The sequence below is a fragment of the Muscardinus avellanarius genome, assembly GCF_963383645.1.
Source record: "Muscardinus avellanarius genome assembly, chromosome: X".
Classification (NCBI taxonomy): domain Eukaryota; kingdom Metazoa; phylum Chordata; class Mammalia; order Rodentia; family Gliridae; genus Muscardinus; species Muscardinus avellanarius.
The window spans coordinates 129,874,865-129,898,623 of NC_137792.1; the positions used below are offsets into that span (position 1 = coordinate 129,874,865).

At 49.4% G+C, this 23,759-nt stretch overlaps 1 protein-coding gene across 1 annotated transcript; it reads right to left on the bottom strand.

Annotated features, from left to right (window-relative positions):
- On the bottom strand, positions 1-22,472 carry TRMT2B (tRNA methyltransferase 2 homolog B; the record flags this gene model as incomplete). Its single annotated transcript, XM_080719029.1, is given in 14 exon segments — positions 1-127; positions 3,862-3,961; positions 4,169-4,258; positions 6,339-6,354; positions 6,356-6,444; positions 6,576-6,790; positions 7,483-7,577; positions 9,416-9,521; positions 9,523-9,560; positions 14,995-15,065; positions 16,442-16,541; positions 17,526-17,660; positions 20,795-20,849; positions 22,252-22,472. Coding segments are annotated over 14 exon segments (1,458 nt in total).
- Between the last annotated feature and the right edge of the window lie 1,287 nt (positions 22,473-23,759).

Consider the following 23,759-nt stretch of genomic DNA (forward strand, 5'->3'; position numbering starts at 1 on the left):
TCATCGAGTGAACAGGAGCACCAACTCGCAGTGTGGGGTGTGCGGGAACAGATCCACAGGGATAGCCTGTCTCAGCACAAAAGGCTCTCCCAGAAGCTTCCTGGAGGGGTTTGGAGGACAGCACAGCCTGTAGAAAGAGATCAGAATATTAGTTCACAGGGCCACAAACGGAAGCTTCTCCTTTGTGTTTCATAGCAAACCTCATCCACGTTTCTCTCATACAATTGTTCCTTATCTTTTTGTTTGAAACAGTCTTGCAGCTGTGTGTGGTGGCTCACACCTGTATTCTCAGTACCTGAGAGGCTGAGACAGGAGGATTACAGGTTCAAGGCCAGCCCCAGCAACTCAGGGAAACCCTGTTTCAAAATAAAAAGGGCTGGGGTATAGCTTGGAGGTAGAATGTGTCTGGGTTCAGCCTCTAGCTCCAAAAGGAAGGAAGGAGGGAGGGAAAAGCAAGCAAGAGGTCTTTCTAAGAGACTGAGGCTCGTCTCAAACCCGCAATCATCTTTCCTCTGCCTCCCAAGTCCCAGGATTACCGCGGCATGCCACCGCGCCCTGATTAGATCCAGTTTTTGTTTTAAGAAGCAAAACAGGCTGGTTTCAGAGACACCAGGTGACAACAGTGTCTCCACTGCCTTTGTAGCACTTAGTGTTCTTTTGTATGGTCAGACCAAGGTGGACTTAATCCGTTTCTGATGGACTTTTCAAATATTTTATCTTTTACTGTTAAAATATCACAATAACTAACTTTATATGTATCATTTTAGGTGTATGGTTTGTCAATAGAATAAAATCTAAGAATGGAATTACTGGGTCAAAGGGTATATATACATCATAATTTCCATTTATATTGCTAAATTTCCCTCTCAAAGGATAGTACCAATTTGCATAGGGATAGTACTTAATTTATACCAGCCATTTTTTAGAATTCATATTGCCCTATATTCTTGCCAGCAGTGCATTATCAAACTTTTGTACTTTTGCCAAGCTGAGATGTAAAGATTGGTGTCTATGTGTGTTTTTCATTTGCATTTCCATTATTATAGGCAAGACGGTTATCTTTTCATGGTTCCGAGACACATTTAATGTATTTCCTTTTCAGAGTCCGTTTACTTTTCTACTGGGCTCTTGCCCTTTTTCTTATTATTTCCAGAAGTTTTTCATAGACTAAGGAAAAAAGTATTTGTGATAGTCACTGAAATTTTTTTTCCAGTCTGTCTTTGCTTATGGTCTTTTTCTTCATGTACAAGTTACTGATTTTTAAAGAAAGTTTCATTGAGTTGTAAAATTCGTATACTCTACGGTTCACACATCTACAGAGTGTGGTGGTTTTTAATATAGTCAGAGTTGTAAAATGTATCACCATAATCAATTTTGGAACATTGTCATTAGCCCTGTGTCTCCCCAAGCCCGTCTCAGTTCTAGAGAAAGACAAATGGACTTTGTTTGTGTAGACCGGCCTCTTCTTGACATTGCCTGTAAATTGAATCATTTTTATGTCTGGCTTTAGATACCAGTCCCTTATAAGTGATTTCCAGATATTTGCTCTGAGTCGATGGGTTTTCTTCTCATTTTTCCAAGGGTATTAAAACACACAAGTTTAATTGGGTTTTTGTCCTTTGGCTTTTGATATCATACCTAAGGTGACTTTGCCTAAGTTAAAGTCATGCAGATCTGAAATCGTCTAGATTTTCTTCTATGAATTCTACACTTTCAGCTCCCACAGTTAGTCCCATGATATATTTCAAATTCATTTCTGTGCATAGCATAAGAAAGGAAGAAGTTATCATCGTGTGCCTCACAATAACATTTCTGTCAGCAGTGTGCAGTTCTGACAGTGGTCCTCTCTTGCCCAGTCACACCGGAGCCATCAGGGTTTGTATGTACATTCTATGATTTTTACACAATGAGAAATTCACCTAACAGGTCATTTCTCAGAATGTTTTCCTGTAGTTATGCAAGGTATGGCAATTTATTTTTTTTATTGGTGCACTGTATTCATACATCAGGCAATTTCTTTATAGAGTCAAATTGAACATTTTTTTATTATATGGTTTCTGAATTTTCAGTTAGAAAAGGCATGTAAACTCCTAGAGTGCAATTCTATGATTTCTTAGGATGCATGTAGAGTTTGCCCCTTCTTTTTACATTTAAAATCTTTGACCTGTACATGGTGATGCTTATAATCCCAGCACCTGGAGGCTGAGACAGGAGGATCACAGGGTTGACATTAGCTCCAGGTACTATGAGGCCTTCTGCAACTTATTGAGACCCTGTTTCAAAATAAAGAATAAATGGCAGGGCTAGCAGTGGAGCTCAGAGGCAGAATGCTCCTGGGTTCGGTCCCTAGTACCACAAAAGAAAACCCTTTGACTTACTATGTATCCTGGTTTACGGTATGAGAGACGGTTGCAATATTTTCACTGTGCCTACACAACTGTCTACCACGTTCACTGAATAGTCTGTTTTCCCCACTGGTTTGAGATGCCACCTTTATCATACATTCAAAAACATAAAACTGGTGGACTTCCGGGAAGATGGCGACCGAGAAAAGCGGGGCTTAAGAGCCCCACTAACAACCAATCTCCATTACCACAAAATCAGCACCTTTCATAGCCAGAAAACACCATCACCAGAGAAACAAAAAAAATCACCAGGCTCCAGAGAGAAAGCGGACTGAGAACAGAGCTCAGAGCCACAGAGGAGATACACCGGCCTCACGCCCGAGGCCGCGGCAGCAGCGCCATACTGCCGGCGGCAGCGGCGAGTTCACCGGACGGCTACAGCATGCCGAGGTGAGCCGCTGCGGAACAGCCAGGCGGGATCTTTTGGCGCAGGTAAAATCTAAAGCTCCCAGTGGCTGAGCTCAGCACACGCTGCAGGGACTCAGAGTGGAACTCAAAACCAAGAACAAATAAGCCAGCCTCACGGCCGAGGGCATAACAGCGATGCCATATTGCCACCGGCGGCAGCAGCAGAGAATTCACCAAGTCCAGTACGGCTACATCTGCGAACTCAAGAACAGTGAGTCAAATTGCGGGCCCCAGAGGAGAAATCCCAGTACTGTACTCCCTGGGACTTGACCCAGTGGGGGAGTGGCGGTGGCAGAGATATCACACCATAGGAGAACGCCCAACCTGGCACCACCCCCAATGGTCTAAAGCAGCCTCGATTGACTTCCTGGGTCTGAGACTCTGTGATACAACCCAGTAAAGGAGTAGTGGGGACTGAGATACCACAGATTCGAGATCCAGAACACCTTAAGTGAAGTCATAGTGACCCAAGGGAAGAACCCAGAGAAGGCACAAACTTCTGAAATCATGGGAAAGAGGAATAATACTAGAGCAATGAATGCCCACAACATCAGAACCCGATAAAACAGAAATTCAGAGATTTCTAGAAGATCAAATCAGGAAAATAACTGTAGAAATAATAGAGGTGCTTCGAAAAGAACTCAGAGAGAGCCAAAAAGAGATAAAGGATGCAATTAATGAAGTAAAGGCCTCAATTCAAAGCACAAACAACCGATTAGAACACATGGAGAATAGAATCTCGCTCTTAGAAGATGATCATTCCAAAAATGAATGCATAGTTTCTAATCTAGGAAAAAATATCCGACAGCAGGAATCTGACATTGAAGAAATATGGGCCCATTTTAAGAGAGCTAACCTTTGCAACTCGGTGAGACCCTGTTTCAAAATAAAGAATAAAACATAGGGCTGCAGGTGTAGGTCAGAGGTCAAATGCCCCTGGGTTCCATCCCCTACCGCAAAAAAAAAAAAAAAAAAAGGCTAGCGGTGTAGCTCAGTGGTAGAATGAAATAAAACAAGATATAATATTAAATAAGCATTCAAAACTCACTCCATGATATTCCTGGTGGATTCACCCTGGGGTTTGCAGGAAACAAAAACTATTGTGCGGATTGCCCTGCAGTTGCGAATGGCTCGAACCACCTTGGGATCTAATGGGAGAGATAGTTCATTGTTAATGTGGTTAACCTTTCATGGCTCCCATCCCCCAGCTGCTACGTGATCGTGATCGGCTCGGGCTGGTTAGGACAGAGGGCCGATTCAGGGCCCAGCGGGAGCCCCCTTGGTGGCGCGGGAGGGAAGCAGAGCTAGCAGGCGTCATGGGGACAACCAACCAGTCAGTCCTTACGCAGCCACACCAACAATGAACTGCCCACCGTCCTTTGATCTTAGCAGCCGGGGCAAGATCTTCTCTGCTCTTCCCGCGTGAAATTCACAGTTGGTGATGCCTGTGGAAGAGAGGCCCACACGAGAACTCGAGCCCAACCGGGGGCATACCCGTTAGCTAAAAAAACTTAGAGGAGCAGGGCGTGGTGGCCAGGTCTGTCATCCCAGTACTTGGGAGGCTGAGACAGGAGGATTGCAGGTTCGAGGCCCGTCTCAACAACTTAGACCCGGTTTCAAAATAAAAAATAGGACAAGTGTGGTGGCACACACCCTGTAATCCCAGTACTTGGGAGTCTGAGGCAGAAGGATTACCGGTTCACAGCCATCCTTAGCAACTTAGGCTCTCCACAACTTAGTGAGACCCTGTTTCATAATAAAGAACTTAAAAAAAAATAGGCCTAGAGGTGTAGCTCAGAGAGAATGCTTCTGGACTCAATCCCGAGCAACAAAATTAAATTACATTAAAATAAAACCAGGTGTGGTGGTGTACGCCTATAACCCCAGTACTTGAGAGGCTGAGAGAAGAGGATCCCAAGTTGGAGGCCAGCCTCAGCAACGTAATGAGATCCTTAGAAACTTAGTGAGACCCTGCTTCAAAATAAAAATTAAAAATAGGACTGAGCTTGTAGCTCAGAGGTAAAACACCCCTGGGCTTCACCTCCCGCAGAGCTGGTGCACTTCACGGCTTAAGCACGCGGGCATGTACGCAGCTAACCCAAGACGAGAACCCGGACTTTCACTCAGGCGCTCTCCCTGCTGTATCTGAGGCTTGCGCCCGGCCTCGAGCGCGTCGGCGGTGGGGTGGAGGGGACAGCTTCGTCTGTTTTCGCTCTTGCAGTCTGACCCGTTTTATTTGAAGAAAGGCTTCTGTTGCTGATAAGATCGCTCTGGAACCTCTTGTGTTGGGCTACGTGCCTCATGATTCTCATGTCAAGAAGGCTCTTCCAGTCTGCCCAAAGTTTTACCACTTCCCTTCCTATCAGTTAGGTCTGTTCCTTTCCTCGAGCTCTTCTGGGTAAAGAAAAAAATAGTAGCCAGGCATGGTAATCCATGCACACCTATGATCCCAGTACTTGGGAGTCTGAGACAGGAGGATCACAGGTTACTTCAAGACCACCCTTGGCAATTTAGAAACATAGTGAGAACCTGTTTTAAAATGTATTTATTTGTTTGTTTATTTATTTATTATTTTGTGGTACTGGAGATGGAACTCAGGGGCATTGTACCTTGGAACTACACCCCCAGCCCTAATTTTTATTCTTTATTTTGAAACTGGGTCTCACTAAGTTGCAGAGGGCCTCACTAAGTAGCTGAGGCTGTCCGTGAACCGCGATCCTCCAGTCTCAGCCTCCCGAATGCGGGGATTACAGTGTGTACCTAGGCACCCGGCTCTGTTTCAAAATTTAAAAGAAGAGCTGGAGCTGGGGTGTAGCTCTGAGATAGAATGCCACTGGGTTTAATTCCTAGTACCAAAAAAATCAGTGATGGTCACCTTTTCCAGAAAACCATTAGGAGCCCATTCTATTTTTTTATTCTTTTTTTTTTAACTGGGGATTAAACCCAGGGGCTATTTCCAAGATACCCCCTAGCCACTTTGGTTTTTATTTGGATATGGGGTCTCACTAAGTTGCTGAGGCTGGCTGTGAACCTGAGATCCTCTTGTCTCAGCCTCCCAAGTACTGGGACTAACAGCGTGTGCTACCATGCCTGGCTGTCTGACCCCTCTTCCTTTTTTCTTTTTGTGGTACTGAAGATTGAACTCAGAGGCATTCTACCTCCGAGCTAACCCTCCCAGCCCGACTTTATTTCTTATGTGGAAACAGGGTCTCACTAAGTTGTGAAGGATCTTACAAGCTGTGGTGGCGGGCCGCGAACCTGCGATCCCCCCATCTCGGCCTCTCAAGTACTGGGGTTACCACTATGCTGACCACTCCAGCCTCTGCCTTCCCATGAGCGAGGGACACAGCAGGTGCTCTTGCCCACACAAGCCTCCCCCACGGATGGAAACGTTGCCGTCTCTGGTTTCCTGCAGTCCCGGGGCTAGAACCCGGGGCTTGGCACACGCTGGCAAACACTCTGCCACCGGGCCGCATCCCCAGCACTTCGGCTGCTCCTCCTTCCCCGCCTCCCCGAGTTCTGTACCATTGAAGGCTGTGGTCGGTCCACCTGGCATCCTCCACCGCCTGCTCCACCCACTCAATCCCGAGGACCTGGGATGCCTGCCGAGCCAGAGAGAGGCCAATGGCACCTGGGGAAGTAAGAAAATAGCAGCGAGGTATCTGGGGTTCCGGCCACAGAGTGACGCGCGCACCACTACCCTGTCTACCCCGCGCCCCCCGCGAGGGCCCTGGCCACGGGGCGGACGGCGCCGGGACTTGCCGGTTCCACAGCAGACGTCGAGGAGGAAGGTGTTCGAGTTCACGCCACTCAGCTTCCCCACGGTCCGATACAGCAACTCTGCGCCAGCGGTGTTAACCTGGAAAAACGAATCCGGACAGATGCGGATATTCAGGCCCAGGAGGTCTTCAAAGATGTGCGGCTCTCCAAACAGGAGCTGGTAGGGTGCCTGCTGATGGCCGCAGTGGGGCATGGTGCCAGAAACGAATAAAAGCATCCCAGGAGGGCGGAGAAGCCCAGCGCGGCTCACTCGCTTAACGCCAGCCCTTGGGAGGCGGAGACAGGAGGATCACAGGTTCAAGGGCGGCGATAACAACCTAAGGAGGCCCTGCTTCAAAATAGAGAAACAAGAGATGGGAGTATGTCTCAGAAATAAAATGCCTCTGGGTCAAATCCCCAGTACAAAAAAACAATGGCAGACAATTCTATTGCTAGTGATTGGTTGAAAGGGGGAGGACCCAGCTTCTCAGCTAAGAGACCTCGCTTTCTTGCCATGGCTCCAAGAGCTCCGCTAGACTTGTCCTCTCGGGAGATGTGCACAAATTGCCCGTGACGGTGTGGTGCGTGCCTGAAATCCCAGCACTTAGAAGGCTGAGACAGGAGGTTCACAGGTTCAAGACCAGTCTAAGCAACTTAGTGAGCCTCTCACCGACACAGCGAGAACCGGTTGCAAATTTTCAAAAACTGCTGGGGATGTAGCTTGCAGGTAGAATGCCCCTGGGTTCACCCCCAGGATCACACACACAGATGCAGGCGCGTGCGTGCACTCCCGCTCAGGCGCTCTGGCCTGGGTTCCCAGACCTGGCTGTACGAGAGCCAGCAGCTCCGACGCCAGATCCTCCTGTACCTGCGATCCACCAAGGCCGGCAAAGGTGAGTGCCAGGCTTACCATTCCTGGAAGTACAGTGAGGTCAAGCCACAGACTGCTCCGGGGCCTCTGCTGAAAAATTCCTTGATGGCCTCCTTCTGAACACACAGCTCCTCCTGCCCACACCACAAAACCAGGAGTCACGCACAGGCCTCATCCCCGCACACTCCCCCTCCTCGCTCTGCGTAGAGCGACCTGCAGCAGTCTAACTAGAGACAAATAACACTCAACACAAAGCGATGCTCCCCAGGACCAAAAACAACCACCCGATTTTCCTGTTTCAGCAGAAGCGCTGCGTGGCCTTTCAGTTTTTGACAAATCCTGTACAATAGAATTGGCACTTTCTCTAGCTTGAGCTGCTAATGCTCCTCTAAAGAAAGCGTGCGTTATTCTCATTGTAAACAAAGAGCTAAGCGGAGCTTCTGGCCCATCACTCAGAGGCAATAACCTTTCGATTCATTCCCCGCACTTCAGAAATCCCAACCACCCACCCAAACACCGCCTCAGAAGGAGGCGAGAATTCTCATTCTCCCTTCTCTCAGAAGGGAGAATGAGAGAGGAGACACAGGCGAGAACAAGCATGGCACTCTTTTTTTTCTTCTTCTTCTTTTTGAGAACATTTTTAAAACCCTTGGGAGGCTGAGAAAGGAAGATCGTAGGTTCACAGCCAACCTCAACAACTTAGCAAGGCCCTCGGCAATTTAGAGAGACCCTGTTTCAAAAAAAATAGGGCTGAGGGTGTAGCTTGGAGGTAGACTACCCCTGGATTCGATCCTCGGTATCAAAAAAATAAAATAGGCATGGTGGTGCATGCCTATAATCCCAGTGCTTGGGAGGCAGACGCAGGAAGATCACAGGTTCGAAGCCAGCCTCAGCAACTTAGTGAGATTCTCAGCAACCTAGTAAGACCCTGTTTTCAAATAAGAGCCGGGCATGGTGATGCCCACTTACAATCTCAGTACTTGAGAGGCTGAGACGGGAGGATCGCAGGTTTGTGGCCATCCTCAGCTACTTAGTGAGGCACTCCTCAACTTAGACCCTGTTTCAAAAATAAAGAATAAAAAACAGGGCTGGGGGCATAGCTCAGAGGTAGGATGCCCTTGGGTTCAATCCCCAGCGCCACAAAAATAGGTCTGGGGCTGGAGCGCAGAGGTGGACTGTCCCTGGTGCAAACCCCAGTACGACAACAGAAAGGAAAAGCACAATGGAGCCGCAGAGCTAAAACACCGGAATCACAGGGCTGGATTCCAACCCCAGCTCTGCTCCTCCTGGCTCCTCAGCCTCGCGGATTTCCGTGGCTGCTCGTCTCTAAGTGACGGGGACAGTATTCCTCTTTCTCGTACCTGCTCCACACGTTGCTTAACACGCTCACCTAAGTATTAGGAATGTTTTAATATGGAAATACTTAAAATCTCCCAGCATGCCAGGTGTGGCGCACACTTGTGATCCTCGCGCTCGGGAGGCTGAGACGAGAGGATCGCACAGGTTCAAAGCCAGCCTCAGCTACTTAGTGAGACCCTGTTTCCAAACAAAATATAAAAAATAGGTGTGGGAGTATAGCCCGGAGGTAGAAAGCCTCTGGGTTCCACCCCCAGTACCACACACACAAAACCTCTAGGCATACTATAATGCCAAGTATAATTTGAAAGGTTGCTATGCTTACCGCTGTACCACCAAACATCTAAGTGTTTGGACTATAAAAGTCTGACATTCTGGGCTCTACGGATTGGCTTTAACTCAGCTAAGTACCTACTACGCTCTGGGCAAAGTTCTTGTGGGGTTCTTGAGTGATCGTTAACTTGGTAACAGCCACGTCTCCCGCTCTGGCTGTACCAGCAATGTGGTTTAATGGCGCCGGCGCCGTCTCTCACCCTTGACTACCCAGAGCGTCTGCGGGGGTCTGCTGTCTCCCCCAGGTTCCCAGTGGGGTGCTGCAGAAGCCTGTGAGGCTCACCTGGCTTAGCTCCTGGGGGTGGAAAGTGACGATGGCCATTGCGTGTCCTTGGCTATTGGTGCGAACAGTGAGCTCACGCCAGTGTCCCCCTTCGTGAAACAGAAGACGGGTCCAGTGGAGACTGGCGGAGGAATGCTTCATAGCACTGAGAAGAAACGAGCGTCAACTCACGCACAACAAGCGTCACAGCTGATGACTCTCGCTACATGATTTTGGGGGGCTGTTTTGTGCTCCCCTAAAGCCCATATGTTAAAGCCTTTACCCCAGGACATCAAAATGTGACTATGTTTGAAGATAGGGCCTTTAAAAAGTCATTAAGCTAACAAACATGAGGCCCCAGTCCAGTCGGACTGGTGTCCTTTTCAAAGGAAGTGGACACAGAGATGGCAGGGATACGTATGAACGGAGAAAGGGCCATGGGACACAAAACACATGTGCTCCTGGCAGCAATTCCTAATGCCTGGCTATGCCTGCTATGATTCAGTCTTCGTTTTGGAGGATGGAACCCAACGAGCATTCTACTTCTGAGCTGCACTCCCAGTCCTTTTTTAAAATTCTGAATGAAATCTTTTCTATTAGAAATCACACCCAGGGCCTTGTGCTAGGCAAGCGCTCTACCACTGAGCTATATCCCCAGTGTTGTTTTTTGTGGAACAGGGTCTCTCTAGGTTGCTGAGGGTGTCACTAAGTTTTGAGGCTGGCCTTGAGCCTGTGGTCCTCCTGCCCCAGCTTCCCAAGTACCGGGATGACAGGTGTGTGCCACCACCCCCAGTGTATGATTCATTCTTAAAACTTCCTGCTGTCGGCCTATCAGTTCTAAATTATAACCAGATACCAACTATACTATAGCTTGGCCAGATCCACCATTTCCTCCTGATAAATAAGAGTCAATTTCCTTATCAGAGGAAATTTGGACACAAAGAGATGTTTAGACTTCTAGCCTCCAGACACTAAGTAACCAATGTCTGTTACTTCAGCTACCACTCAGAGTTATTTTTCTATGGCAGCTCTGGAAGAATAACACAGTGATTCAAAAACATGAGCGTTAGGCGAGTGGTACATGCCTGCGGTCCTAGGAGCTTGGCAAACTGAGGCACAATGATGCCAAGCTAAAGACCCGCCTGGGCAATGTCTCCCCACAAATGTGCTGGAGGATATGGTTGCGGGAGAGTGTGCTCGGAGTCGAGTCCAGTATGGCTAAAAAGAAAAGAGAGTCATAAACCCTACTCTTGGCCTTACAGGAGATAATAGATGCTGTTATCCAAACCGTAAGCCCCATGAAGGATTAGCATTGTATCCCAGCCTGGCACATACTACGTGCTCAGTAAATGTTTAGGAAAGGTACTGACACAGAGTCTCACTTTTTTCTATATAAAATACGGGATCCAGTTAAGTTTCCATTTCTGTGAATGCTTCCTGGCAGCAATTCCTAATTTCTTCCTAAGTTATGATTCATGTTTACTTATAACTTCCTGATGTACGTAGGCCTATCATTTCTGGATTATATAACCAGGTGCCAACTACACTCTGGTCAAATCTATTTCCTCCTGGTGAAGTCAGTCAAACACAAACCTGACTCAGTTGCTATGATTTCAATCCTGAAAATCAAGCTGGGCATGGTGGCACACACCTGTCATCCCAGTACTTGGGAGGCTGAGACAGGAGGATCTTGGGTTTAAGGCCGGCTTCAGCAACTTAGCAAGACCCTCTTTCAAAATAAAAATAAAAAGTCGGGCATAGTGGTACATGCCTGTAAGCCCAATACTTGGGAGGGTGAGATGGAAGGATCGCAGGTTTAAGGACAGCCCCAGCAAGTAGTGAAACTCCCATCAATCTAGCAAGACTGTTTCAAAATAAAAATAAAATAGGGCTGGGGGTGTAGCTCAAAGGCAGAATGCCCTTGTTTTCAATCCCCAGTACCACACACACACACACACACACACACACACACACACACACACACCTGAGACTAAGATGTGTAGTGGCACACGTGAAATTCCAATATTTGAAAGGCTGAGAAAGGATGGAAGGTTCAAGGCCAGCCTCGGCAATGCAATGAGACCCCAGGTGGGGTCTGGAGCTCAGAGGTAGAACCCCCTGAGTTCAATCCCCAGGACCAAAAACAATAAAATAAAAATAAGAAAAGGTCTGGGGTTTTAGCTTAGACGTAGAGTAGAATCGCCTGGGTTCAATCCCCAGTACCCAAAGAAAAAATATCTGAGAACACCTTAGTAAAATACTATTATCATTACAATGAACATCTGGCAGCTTAGCGAGACCATGTTTCAAAATAAAAACTAGAAAGGGCCAGTCATAACTGGGCATGGTGCCGCATGCTTATCATCCCTGCGCTTGGGAGGCTGAGACAGGAGGATTTTGAAGTTTTGAAGCCGGCCTCAGCTACTTAGTTAGGCTCTCAGCAACTTAGTGAGAGACCCTGTTTCCAAATAAATTATAAAATAGTGTGGGGGTGTAGCCCAGAGGTAGAAAGCCCCTGGGTTCCACCCCCAGTACCACACATACACACACACAAAAAGGCCAACCTTGGCGGCTCATGCCTCTAATCCCAGTACCAGAGAGGCTGAGACAGCAGGTTCAAGGACACCCTTTGCGACACCCTCAGCAACCTACTGAGACCTGTTTCAAAAGAAAAGAATTTTAAAAGGCCTGGGGTGTGGCTCAAAAGTAGAATGCCTCTGGGTCCAATGTCCAGGGCTGGGGTGGAGCTCAGAGATAGACCCCTAGATGCATTCCCTAGTACCAAACCAAGTGCTGGAATCCACGTCTCGCTCAGACCCGCTGCTACTCCCACCCGCTCCCGTGGAAAGCACCCACGGACACGAGACAGGGAGCGCGGGCGCTGTGACAGGTCTGCGGCAGAGAGACACGCGTGCAGAGAGGGGCCCTCAGTCAGACCAAGGAGCTGACCAGGGTCTTCCACTGCATCCCGCGCCTGAAAGAAGTCTTAGGAGGATTGGTAGGCACCAACAACGCATGCCTGTAGTCCCAGCAACGCAGAAGGCTGAGGTAGGAGGATGGAGAAAAAGCCGGCCCAGGGGACTCGGGAAGATCGTGCTTCAAAATAGCAAACAAAAAGTTTGAGGGCGTAGCTCATTGGGAGAGCATTTGCCTCAAGCGTGCAAGTCCTGGGTTCGAGCCTCCGTACCACTGGGGAAATCAAAGAGCGAGCGAGAAGACATAGCCAGGTGACGACCGCAGGCACCCGTGCCGGGGGCCAGCCTAGGCAGGGGTGAGAGGAGGAAGCTGGGAAGGGCGAGGAGATGAAAACCACCCGCCGAGGACCGAAGTGGAAGGTAAGGAATTTTCATCTCATTCCAAGAGCTATTGAGTGACCCGCTCAGAATTCTAAGCAAGAGCCGGCGTGCTCGTATGCGCATCTGAGGACAGCTCTAGCTCCTGTGGAGAAAACACACGGAGAGGGGACGAACTACCGACGCCTGCTTGAGGGCTGACACCGCAGTCCGGGTGAGCCAAGACGGGAGCTTAGACTAGGGCGGTGGGGGTGATGGTGGGATGAAGTGGGTGACTTTGAAACAGTTCTAAGCCGGGCGTGGTGGGGCACACTTGTCACCCCAGTACTCAGGAGGCCGAGACCGGAGGATCGCGGTTCGCAGCCAGCCTCAGCTACTTAGCGAGGCCCTCCGCAACCCAGTGAGACCCTGTTTCAAAAGAAAGAATCAAAAATAGGGCTGGGGGTGGAGCTCGGAGTTCAAATGCCTCTGGGCTCCATCCTCAGACCCGCAAAAAGAAATCTAGAAAGTAAACTGACAAGGACTTGGAGACTGACTTGAGGCGGCTCCGGAGGAAGTTTGGGATGACACGCTTTTCTAGGATATGGCGGGTCCGTTAACTAAGAAAAAATACTTGGAAAGGTCAAATGCAGGGCATCAGACCAAGCGGGGACACTGCGGTCCCCGGGGGGCCATCTGGCACCGTCTAGAGACCCTCTTTCACCGTCACAGCTGATGGCGTGGGGTGGGGCGCGGAGGCAGGGATCCCGCCGGAACGACGACCAGTGCAGGGTGTTCATAGCGGGGGGAGCGGAGCCCTAGGCAGGGCGGCGCTGGCCTCAGGAGTTCTGAGTGCCAGCCCAGCAAGGGTGCCAGCAGCCTTTAGGAAACGGCGCTCGAATGCAAATACAAGTTCTTAGGAGTTGTCATTACGAGGAAGCAGCCAAGTGATCCGTTCGGGTCAGCTGCAGTCCCTCGTGGGTATATTCAGAAAGAGAAGGGCCAGGGACAGAGCCCGGGGCAGCAATATTCATACTGGGAAAGGGAAGGAGAAAGGCATCCCAGGCAAACCAGGCACGCCAGGCAGTCCCCAGTGAGAGGGCAGAACGGCACTACAGAAACCAGCAAGACGAACATAATAAAGATGCCAAAGGAAGAAAAAAGCTTGAGATGGGGACAGAAAGTTTCCAGTGGATTTGGCAAAATGGAGATATCCACCAGGCATCATGGCACATGCCTGGAATCCCAGTACTTGGGAGGTTGAGACAAGAAGATGGCAGCTTCAATGCCAGCCTCAGCAACTTACAGACACGCTTAGTAACATAGCATGACCCCATTTCCCAATCAAAAGCCCAAAGGGGTGGGCTATAGAATTCTGGGAGGCAAAATGTCCCTGACTTCACTCCCCAGTGCCATAAAGAAAAGGTTCCATGTCTTTTTTTTTTTTCTTTTTCTTTTTTTTCTTTGTGGGTCTGGGGATGGAACCCAGGGGCATTCGACCTCCAAGCTACACCCCCTGCCCTAGTTTTTTATTTTGAGACAGGGTCTGACTGAGTTGCGGAGGGCCTCACTAAGTAGCTGAGGCTGTCCGGGAACCATGATCCTCCTGTCTCAGCCTCCTGAATGTTGGGATGGCAACGCCCGGCAAAAGGTTCCATGTCTAAGGACAGGCTGAATGAGTACGGTAGCTCCAGCACTCGGGAAAGAGCGAGTCCAAGAAGCAGAAAGAAAAGATAGAAAGCTGTCAGAGGCCACGCTCAGGATGCACACACCTCATCACCAGTCCTACAGCTTGGGGAACTTCTCAATTTGCCTCTCCATGGCTAGGGACTCAACCCAGGGCTTCACACATTAAGCCAGCCCTCTACCATCGAGGTACATCCACACACACACTTGTTTTACTTTGAGACGGGGTCTTGCCAAGTTGCCCAGGCTGTCCTAAAACTTGTGGTCCTTGTGCCTCTGCCTCCCAAGTAGCTGGGATTACAGGTACACACCATCGCGGCCGGCTCATTTCCCCACTGGTTTTTTTCTACCAGAAGTACAAGCCTTCCGATCATTGCAGACGACACTTGGGTTGGTGCCCTCTTTCCTACTATTAAGGAGCCTGGATGCCTGGCATTTCCAACAGTGGACGCAGTTCTGTCTCCCCCTCTCCACCCTCCGTGGAAGGAGCCCCCGGCAATGCTGTATGGGTTAAGAGGCCCGCTTTCAGCGCGAGCCCCCTCCTCTCCAGCACGGGCGGAGCTGTGATATTCAAACATCAGGGAGGCTGCCTTCTGCTGCCAGTGCCCCAGGTCAGCTCCCGCAGCCCTGGCTCCTTTCTACCTGAGCCACTCCATGGTGCTTCTCGGGGACATTTTTCAGATGGCTTGGCTGGACACAGACAATGCTCCCATCTAGGGAAAGAAAAAGAATTAATTTGCATGTTTTTCTCCTAAAAGATGACTTAAAGCACCCAGCAACTTGAAATCGCTGCCTTGGAGAGGCCTATGGGGCCCTCAAGAAGCCACGTGGCGAATTCAAGCACGCGGCTGTATCTTTTTTTTTTTTCTTCAGAGAAAAATCAAATTGTTTCCTGGTTCAGCCATCAAGCAGCTCATTTTGAATGGAGCTGGCCCTCAGTATTTTCTCTCATACCACAAGGGCACCGTATGCTAATGTCTGCTTTCTATTCAGATTTGTTAAGAGGGAGAGAAAATGCAGTTGGCTTTGTGTATTGCTGAATAATAGAACACCGACAGCACACGCTCATTTAACTCCGCACTCGGGGCTGGGGCTGGTCCTGATGACCTGTACTTGAGGGCATAGGATGTTAACCAGCGCGACTAGAGAAAATGATGGTGTTTCAAGTGGCGTCATTGAAAACAGGCAAACAGAAAGCTCGAGAGCGGATCTGGGAACAGATACAAGAATTAAGTCAGAAAGATGCCACTATGATTTCTCTCATCAGGACCCACCAACACTTCCAATTGTTTGGTTTGGGGTCCTGAGAATGGAAGCCAGGGGCATTCTACCTCTGAGCTACACCCCCAGCACATGGTTTTGTTTTTTGTTTGTTTGTTTGTTTGTTTGCAGTACTGGGGATGGAACCCAGGAGCATTCTACCTCCGAGCTACACCCCCAAGCCTATATTTTTATTCTTTATTTTGAACAGTGTCTCACTGAGTTGCAAAGGGCCTAAGTAGCTGTGGCTGGCGGCGAACCATGATCCTCCGGTCTCAGCCTTCAAATGCTGGGATTATAAGCCCACACCACCACGCCTGGCTTTTTTTTTTTTTTTTTTCATTTTGAAACAGGGTCTCGCTAAGTTCTCAAGTCTTGCTGAGGGTCGTGCTAAGTTGCTGAGGCTCGCCTAAAATCTGTCTCAGCCTCCCAAGTACTGGGATTACAGGCATGTGTCACCACACCCGGCTCCCTTCCAATTCTTTTAAGGCAGATTTACCACCGAAAGCTCTAATTTTCAGGAATATGAGGATATGAACAGGCAGCTGTGATGAGGACACGAATGCTGCAGTCGTGACATTTACTAGGCGGCCACTAGGCATTAGGCAAATAGTGTGCAGGGGAGGGTGAGAGTTGTGATTTCCGTTGCTAGGTTACAGTGACCCCCCCCATCAGAAAGTAGCCCCAGGCGATCAGGGTATGCACAAAGGCTTCCAATTCAACTTCGGCTTGAGGTCACCATATTTCCAAACCTACTGACACCTCTCCATGGCTTTCCCTGCCTTCTCAGTCCTTGGCTTATTCTTGGTACACACAGCCATCCACTGACCTTGCCAAGTTCCCAGGTAGTACCCCACAGTCTTCGGATTTCCATCTGGGCCTCGGTTCACAGAGAAGGTGGACTTATTTCGGTAGCCATTGATGACAGGCTGGAGGAGGCAGAAGAACAAGAGAGGAATGAGGGACCACGCAACACCAAGGAGAACACAAAGGGAACTCAGGAGTGTTCTCGGAGGACGGATGATGCTGGCGTGCAAAGTATGGCCTCGCCGGGCATGGTGGCCCATGCCTGTAAGATGGTATAGTGGCGCCTGCTTGGAATTCCAGTACTTGGGAGGCTAGGACAGGAGGATCCCAGGTTTGAGGCCAGCCTTAGAAACTTATAGTGAGGCCCTGTTTCAAAATTAAAAATAAAATAGGACTGGGGGTATAACTCAGAGGTAGAATACCCATGGGTTCAATCCCCACTACCACACGCACATACACCCAAATTGAAAATAAGACTGACTCAGTGGCACACACATGTAATCCCAGTACTTGGGAGGCTGAGACAGGAGGATTCCAGGTTCCAGGCCAGGCTCAGCAACCTAGGAAGACTCTGTTTGTGTGTGATACTGGGGATTGATCCCAGGGGCATTCTACCTCCACGGTACACCCCCAGCCCTACTTTATATTTGTTTTGAAACAGGGTCTCAGTTGGTTGATGAAAGCCTCGCTACTTGCTGAAGCTTTCCTCAAACCTGCAACCCTCCTGTCTCAGCCTCCCAAGTACTGGAATTCCAAGCAGGCGCCACTATACCATCTTGTAAGTTCCTGTTTTAAAATAATAAATAGGACTGGGAGTATAGCTCAGAGGTTTAGAATGCCCCTGGGTTTAATCCCCAATATAACGCACACAAAAGAAATAAAATAATAAAAACGAATGCGAGTCCTGGGTAAATTACTTAATCTCTCTGAGCCTTAATGGCTTCATCTACAAAGGATAGTACACAACCCTCAGGGTACTTGGAATGAGGCGTCCCTGCATAATCAACTAGCAGAGAGCCTGGCCCAGCAAACACCCAGTACAGATGGCGCTATCACCAGCCAGGAAGGGCGCTGAGCATACAAGGAAGAGGGAGACGGGGCCTGACGGAGGGTATAATCGGGTGGAGAAGACCGCTGAGCTCTTCCCATTGGGGTGCGGCTGCTGTGCCATGATGACCGTGGAACGCTTGCAGGGAAGACTCTAGTCTTTGCAAAGTGTTCTTCTGAGCTTCAAATTTCACCTGCAAAAGAACATAGCAATGAAACGAAGGACAGAAAACCGTGTCCCTCAGATTCACGAACCCTCCTCTCAGCAGACACAGAACCCAGAATGACAGAATGGGAAGCGGCTGGAAAGGTCAAGAGGGAGCCAGCGTAGGCCGAGTCTCCTTTCTGACCTTTCAGACTGAACCATGTCAGCAGACCTTTATATAATGGGTATTCTGTCTGCCTTGTGTGCTCTGTATCAGGTGGCCCAGACAGTAAAGGGGCACTGATCCCCACCTGGTGTGGGGGGACTGGGCCCATGGGGAAGGGCAGGAGTGCCCTTGGGTGCAACTGGGGCATGAAAAAATAACACGGCGGAGGGAGTGTTCAGTGGATGCTAATTTTTTTTTATGAAAAGGGGGAGGAAAAAGTCGGGTATGGTGATACATACCTGTTGTAAAGTAAAATGCAAGTCCATATACAGTGTAAAGCACGAGAGAAGTCTAGTACGCGTGGTATCAGCTTTAATGGTAGTTCTCCCGGGGACGGGGCTGGGCAGTTCCGCGATGGCGCGCCCATCCCAGGCGAGAAGGGGAGGGCCCTTCTTTTAAGGTGTGCATCTCGGGGTGTGTGGTTTACTCGTGGGAATGTGCGATTCTCGAGACACTACTTGCGAGGCAGACTCTTCCTGCCTCCAGGGTTCCGCCCCCTGCCCGCGCAGAGGTCACGTGGGTGAGGGACCCCGACTTATCACCTATAATCCCAGTACTTGGAAGGCTGAGACAGGAGGATCCTAGGTTCAAAGTCAGACTCAGCAACTTAATGAAACCCTGTTTCAAATTAAAAAGAGACAGAGGCATCGCTGGGAGGTGGAATACCTTTACGTTCAATCCCCAGTACCAAAAAGGAAAGTGGGGTAAGTTTGGCAATCTGTGCATAACCAAATAGGACTCGTGGTGCTGAGAAGGGGAATTCTTTGTCTCATTTAATTCTTTTTAGTGTGTGTACTGGGGAAGGAACCTAGGGGCATTCTAACTCTGAGTTAAACCCCTCAGCCTTACTTGATTTTTTTAATTTGGAAACAGGACAGGGTCTCACTAAGTTGCAGAGGGCCTCACTGAGTTGCTGAGGCTGACTTTGAACCTGTGATCCTCCTATCTCGGCCCCCCAAGTACTGGGATTACACGTGTACGCCACCACTCCTGGCGGTCTCATTTAATTTTAATTAACTTATAGAGTCAGCTGTGCTATAAGGTGATATTAAGCATTCCTTATTGCGCTGTACAATGTTGCATGTTCACACACACACACACACACACACACACACACACACATCACAAGTGTCAGGGCTTGTGGGAAGAACGGGGCAAGACACACAATATTCCAAAATTGTATCAGAAACTCCCACAGAAAGCTGACATGGCGGCATACACCTGCTATCCCAATACTTAAGAGGCTGAGACAAGGGAGATCACAGATTCAAGGAGAGCCCAGCAATAATGAGACTCATGAAGCTAGTAAGGCCCTATTTCAAAATAAAAATAAAATAGGGCTGGATATAGCTCAAGAGATAGGGTACCCCGGGTTCAACCCCCAGTACCACACACACACACAAAAAAAAGGTAGGAAGCTGGGTGTGATGGTGCACACCTGTAATACCAGTACTTAAGAGGCTGAGACAGGAGGTTCATAGGTTTTAGGCCAGGCCCAACAACTTAGCGAGGCTCTCAGCAATGTAACAAGACCCTGTTTCCAAATAAAACATAAAATTGGGCTGGGGGTGTAGCTTGGAGGTTGAATGCTCCTGGGTTCAGCCCCCAATACCACACACACACATACATGCACACACACACACACACACACACACACACACACACACACTAAGAACTTATGCTGGGCATGCTGCACACACCTGTAATCCCAGAACTCAGAAGGCTGAGACAGAAGGCTAGGTGGATTAGAGGTCAGCCTACGCAATCTAGTGATCTCAATCATTCCGTGAGAGTCTGTTTGGGTTTTGGGGTGTTTGTTTTTGTTGTTACAGACTGGGGATTGAAGCTAAGGACATTCTACCCCTGAGCTATACCCCCAGCCCTATTTTTTAAAGAGTCTCAGCAGGGCCTGGTGGTGAGGGGGGGGGGGGAGGGAGGAGGAGGAGGAGGAGGAGGAGGAGGAGGAGGAGAAGAAGAAGAAGAGGAGGAGGAGGAGGAGGAGGAGGAGGAGGAGGAGGAGGAGGAGGAGGAAGGAGTCTAAGTTGAAGAGGGTTTCCCTAAGTTGCTGAGGCTGGCCTTGAACATGTACTCCTCCTGTCTCAGCCAGCCTCCCAAGTACTGGGATTACAAACATATGCCATGAGCGCTTGGCCCAGACTCTGTTTCAAAACAAAAATTGTTTAAAAGGGCTTGAGGGTATAGCTTGGAAGCAGAATGCCGGCGTTCAATCCCTAGGACTGAAAAAAGGATAGGAATCTATCAAAAACTGGTGGCACCATTTCACATGTATCAAATGGTTGAAAAATATGAACACGACGATAGCAATAGCATTTTACCAAAATCCCTGCGATTTGCTTGTAGAAGCTCTGCAGCTTGGTGTTACTGTGAAGTGGTAAAAGCGGGTGTGCTGGAATGTTCTGCCTGCCGAGGCAAATGGGTGCGTCTCCTCCACTGGTGCAGCTGAGGCACCGGGAGAGGCTGGCGAGGCGTGTGCGCATGCGCGGCGGTGGGCGCTCCCATGTTCAGCTGGGCACTTCCTTCGCTCACCAAGCAAACGTGAAATCTGCGTTATGCTGAAATTGACCCTAATATGTCGGTCTGCTGGAACAAGTTTGTGTTTTCAAAGCCAGCATTATGGCAGAATTGACTGTGTTTGCACTTACGCGGCCACACGTGGTCAGTGGCTACCGTGCTAGGAAGTGCCCTATGCGTGACGCCGCGAGAGCCCGGCCGCTCACACGCGGTGATCAGAGTAAGCGAAGGGACGGCGAGGAAGTCGGCCTGGGATCCGTGGTCTAGACTTCACCGGCCCAAGGCGGCCGCGAGGTGAAACAGCGTCCTTAGCGTGTGAGTGGCAGGGCCTCTGCGACCCGTAGGGCTGCCCGACCAGGCCTCGCCAGGATCCACGGCCTTTCTGTTGTGCGAGGAGGGCCCGAGGGTTTCGGCCGGGCACGCACCTTGAGTTGTTCTTCGTAGCTCAGCCTCCAGAGTGGGGTCATGACATCAGCCAGCCTTGCAAAAGAACCCAGGTGCCCGTTAACTCTCTGCGCCTGCACCGAGCACCCACTCCATGGGGTGCTTCTGGTTTGCTGACCATTCAGAAGACCCACCTCTCCTGCCCCCAGGGAGATGGAGTCAGAGCGAGGCCCATTTTGGTGCTGTCTACTTAACAAAGAACAGATGGGCAAACCTAATATAAGAAAGACCCAGATTTATCAGGCGGTAATTAATCATATTACAAAGAGCTTCACTGTTGGGTTCCTTTAAATAGCTCGCTGCCCTAATGCTTTTAAAATATAATTTGATTTAGAAACTCTATTTGTTGCATAAAATGAGGTATCTTTGTGTCATCGGGCATGATGGTGCATGCCTGCGATCCGGTATTTGGGAGGCTGAGACAGGAGGATTGCAGGTTTGAAGCCAGCCTCAGCCACACAGCGAGGTCCTTCAGCAACTTAGCAAGGACCCTGTTTGAAAAGAAAACATAAAATAGGACTGGGGGGAGGTTGGCTCAGAGGCAAACTGCCTTTGGGTTCAACCCCCAGGACCAAAACATAGAATTATAATAATAGTGGCTGGAATTGTAGCTTGGAGACAGAATGTCTGTGCATTCAATCCCCAGCCCAAAAAATGAGGTCTGTTTGTGTTTCTATAGCTACCACGGGACTATTCATTTCTCGTGCATCTATTATCACTCTGGCCCATGGCTTTCAGAGGCACTGTCCTCCTTTCTGACAAAAGTGCGCTCAAAGACTAGGAGAACGTTCCCTGTGACCTCAAAGTACTCCTACCCCTGTCTTTCAGATGTCCTCGCGTTGCCTGTGTCTCCCACATCCACCACCCTTCAAATCCTTGGAATGGCACGTTAATGATGGTGGAGATACAGAATTTCTCTCTGCAACTCAGGGAGACCCTGTTTCAAAATAAAGAATAAAAAATAGGGCTGGGGGCATAGCTCGGAGGTACAGTGCCCCTGCGTTCCAACCCCAGTACTGCAAAAAAATATATTAAAAGTAAAACAGAAGCCAGACATGGTGGCGCACGCTTGTAATCCCAGCATTTGGGAAGCTGAGTCAGGAGGATTTCAGTTCTCAGCCGACCCCAGCTACTTAGTGAGGCCCTTTGCAACTCAGCGAGAACCTGTTTCAAAATAAAGAATAAAAAAAAAATAGGGCAGGGGGTGTAGCTCGGAGGTCAAATGTCCCTGGGTTCCATCCCCAGTACTGCAATAAATAAATAAATAAATAAATAAATAAATAAATAAATAAATAAAACAGGAGTGGGGATGCAGCTCAGAGGCAGATGCCCCTGGGCTAAACACCACACACATACACACACACAATAGGAATACAGAATGTCAGAAAACTCAGAGATTGAGACTTGCTAAGAGAAAAGGCATCAGCCTGGGTCTTACCTTTCCTGCCAGTAACCATCAAGTTGTCCAAGATGGCTTGGTTTCCTGTAACACCTCTGTCCTCTTAGATACTTCTTGGCCCTCACGTAGGTGGCATTCCGCACACACGCGGGAGCCCAGAGGGGCTGTGAGCAGCGGCACGGTTTTCTAGCACACCAGGGAAGCACACCTGGTTTGGAGAAGAGACCCACCCTGGAGAGGAAGAGGTCCGGGCCACGCATGACGAACGTTCTTTAACCCCCGCCAACCAAACACGCACACTGCAATTCACCTGCACAAAAGGTCACCTGCACAAAAGGTGGACAGAGAGAAGTTGGGAAACAACTGCACAACACGTAAGCCCTCCTTCACTGGCACACACTTATGGAACGCCGGCATTTAGCACAAGTGCTGGCACAGAGGAGGGCTGCCTCTTGAACACTAGTAACGAAGAGCCCGCAATGTGGGCCCGATGGTGGACACCTGTAACCGCAGGGCTTGGGAGGTTGAGGCAGGGAGCTCACGAGTTTGAGACAAGCCTGGGCAACTCAGACCCTGTCTCAATAAAAAGCGGAGAGCAGTGGCGCACGCTTATAATCCCAGTACTTGGGAGGCTGAGACAGGAGGACTGCAGGTTCGAAGCCAGCCTTAGCTACTTAGTGAGGCCCTTCAAAACTTAGTGAAACTGTTACAAAAAGTAAAGTAAGGAATAAAAAATAGCCTGGGGGGGGGGTCCAGGTGTGGTGGCGCTGCTGGTAATCCCAGCATTCGGGAGGCTGAGACTGGAGGATCAAGGTTCGATCAAGGTTCGCGGCCAGACTCAGCTACTTCGTGAGGCCCTCCACAACTTAGTGAGACCCTGTTTCAAAGTAAAGAATGAAAAATAGGGCTGGAGGTGTAGCTCAGAGGTCAATGCCCCTGAGTTCCATCCCCAGACCTGGAAAAAAAAAAAAAAAGCCGGGCGTGGTGGCGCACGCTTGTAATCCCCGCGTTTGGGAGGCTGAGACAGGAGGATCACACAGGTTCATAACCAGCCTCAGCTACCACTGAGTGAGTGAGGCTCTCAACAACCTAGTGAGACCCTGTTTCCAAATAAAATATAACGTAGGTCTGGGAGTATAGCCCAGAGGTAGAAAAGCCCCTGGGTTCCACCCCCCGTACCACACACACACACACACACACACACAAAATAGCTGGAGTGGCGCACGCTTGCAATCCCAGCAGTGGGGAGGCTGAGACAGGAGGATCATGATTTGCAGCCAGCCTCAGCTACTTAGTGAGGCCCTCTGCAACTCAGTGAGACCCTGCTTCAACATAAAGAATAAAACATAGGCTGGGGATATAGCTTGGAGAAAGAATGTCCCTGGGTTCCATCCCCGTTACCACAAAAAGGGGGGCTGGGGTGTAGCTTGGAGATAGAATGTGAGTTCACTTCCCACAACCAAAGTCTGGAGATGTAACTCAGCACTAGAGTGCACCTGGGTTTAATCTCCAATCACACACACACACACACACACACACACACACAC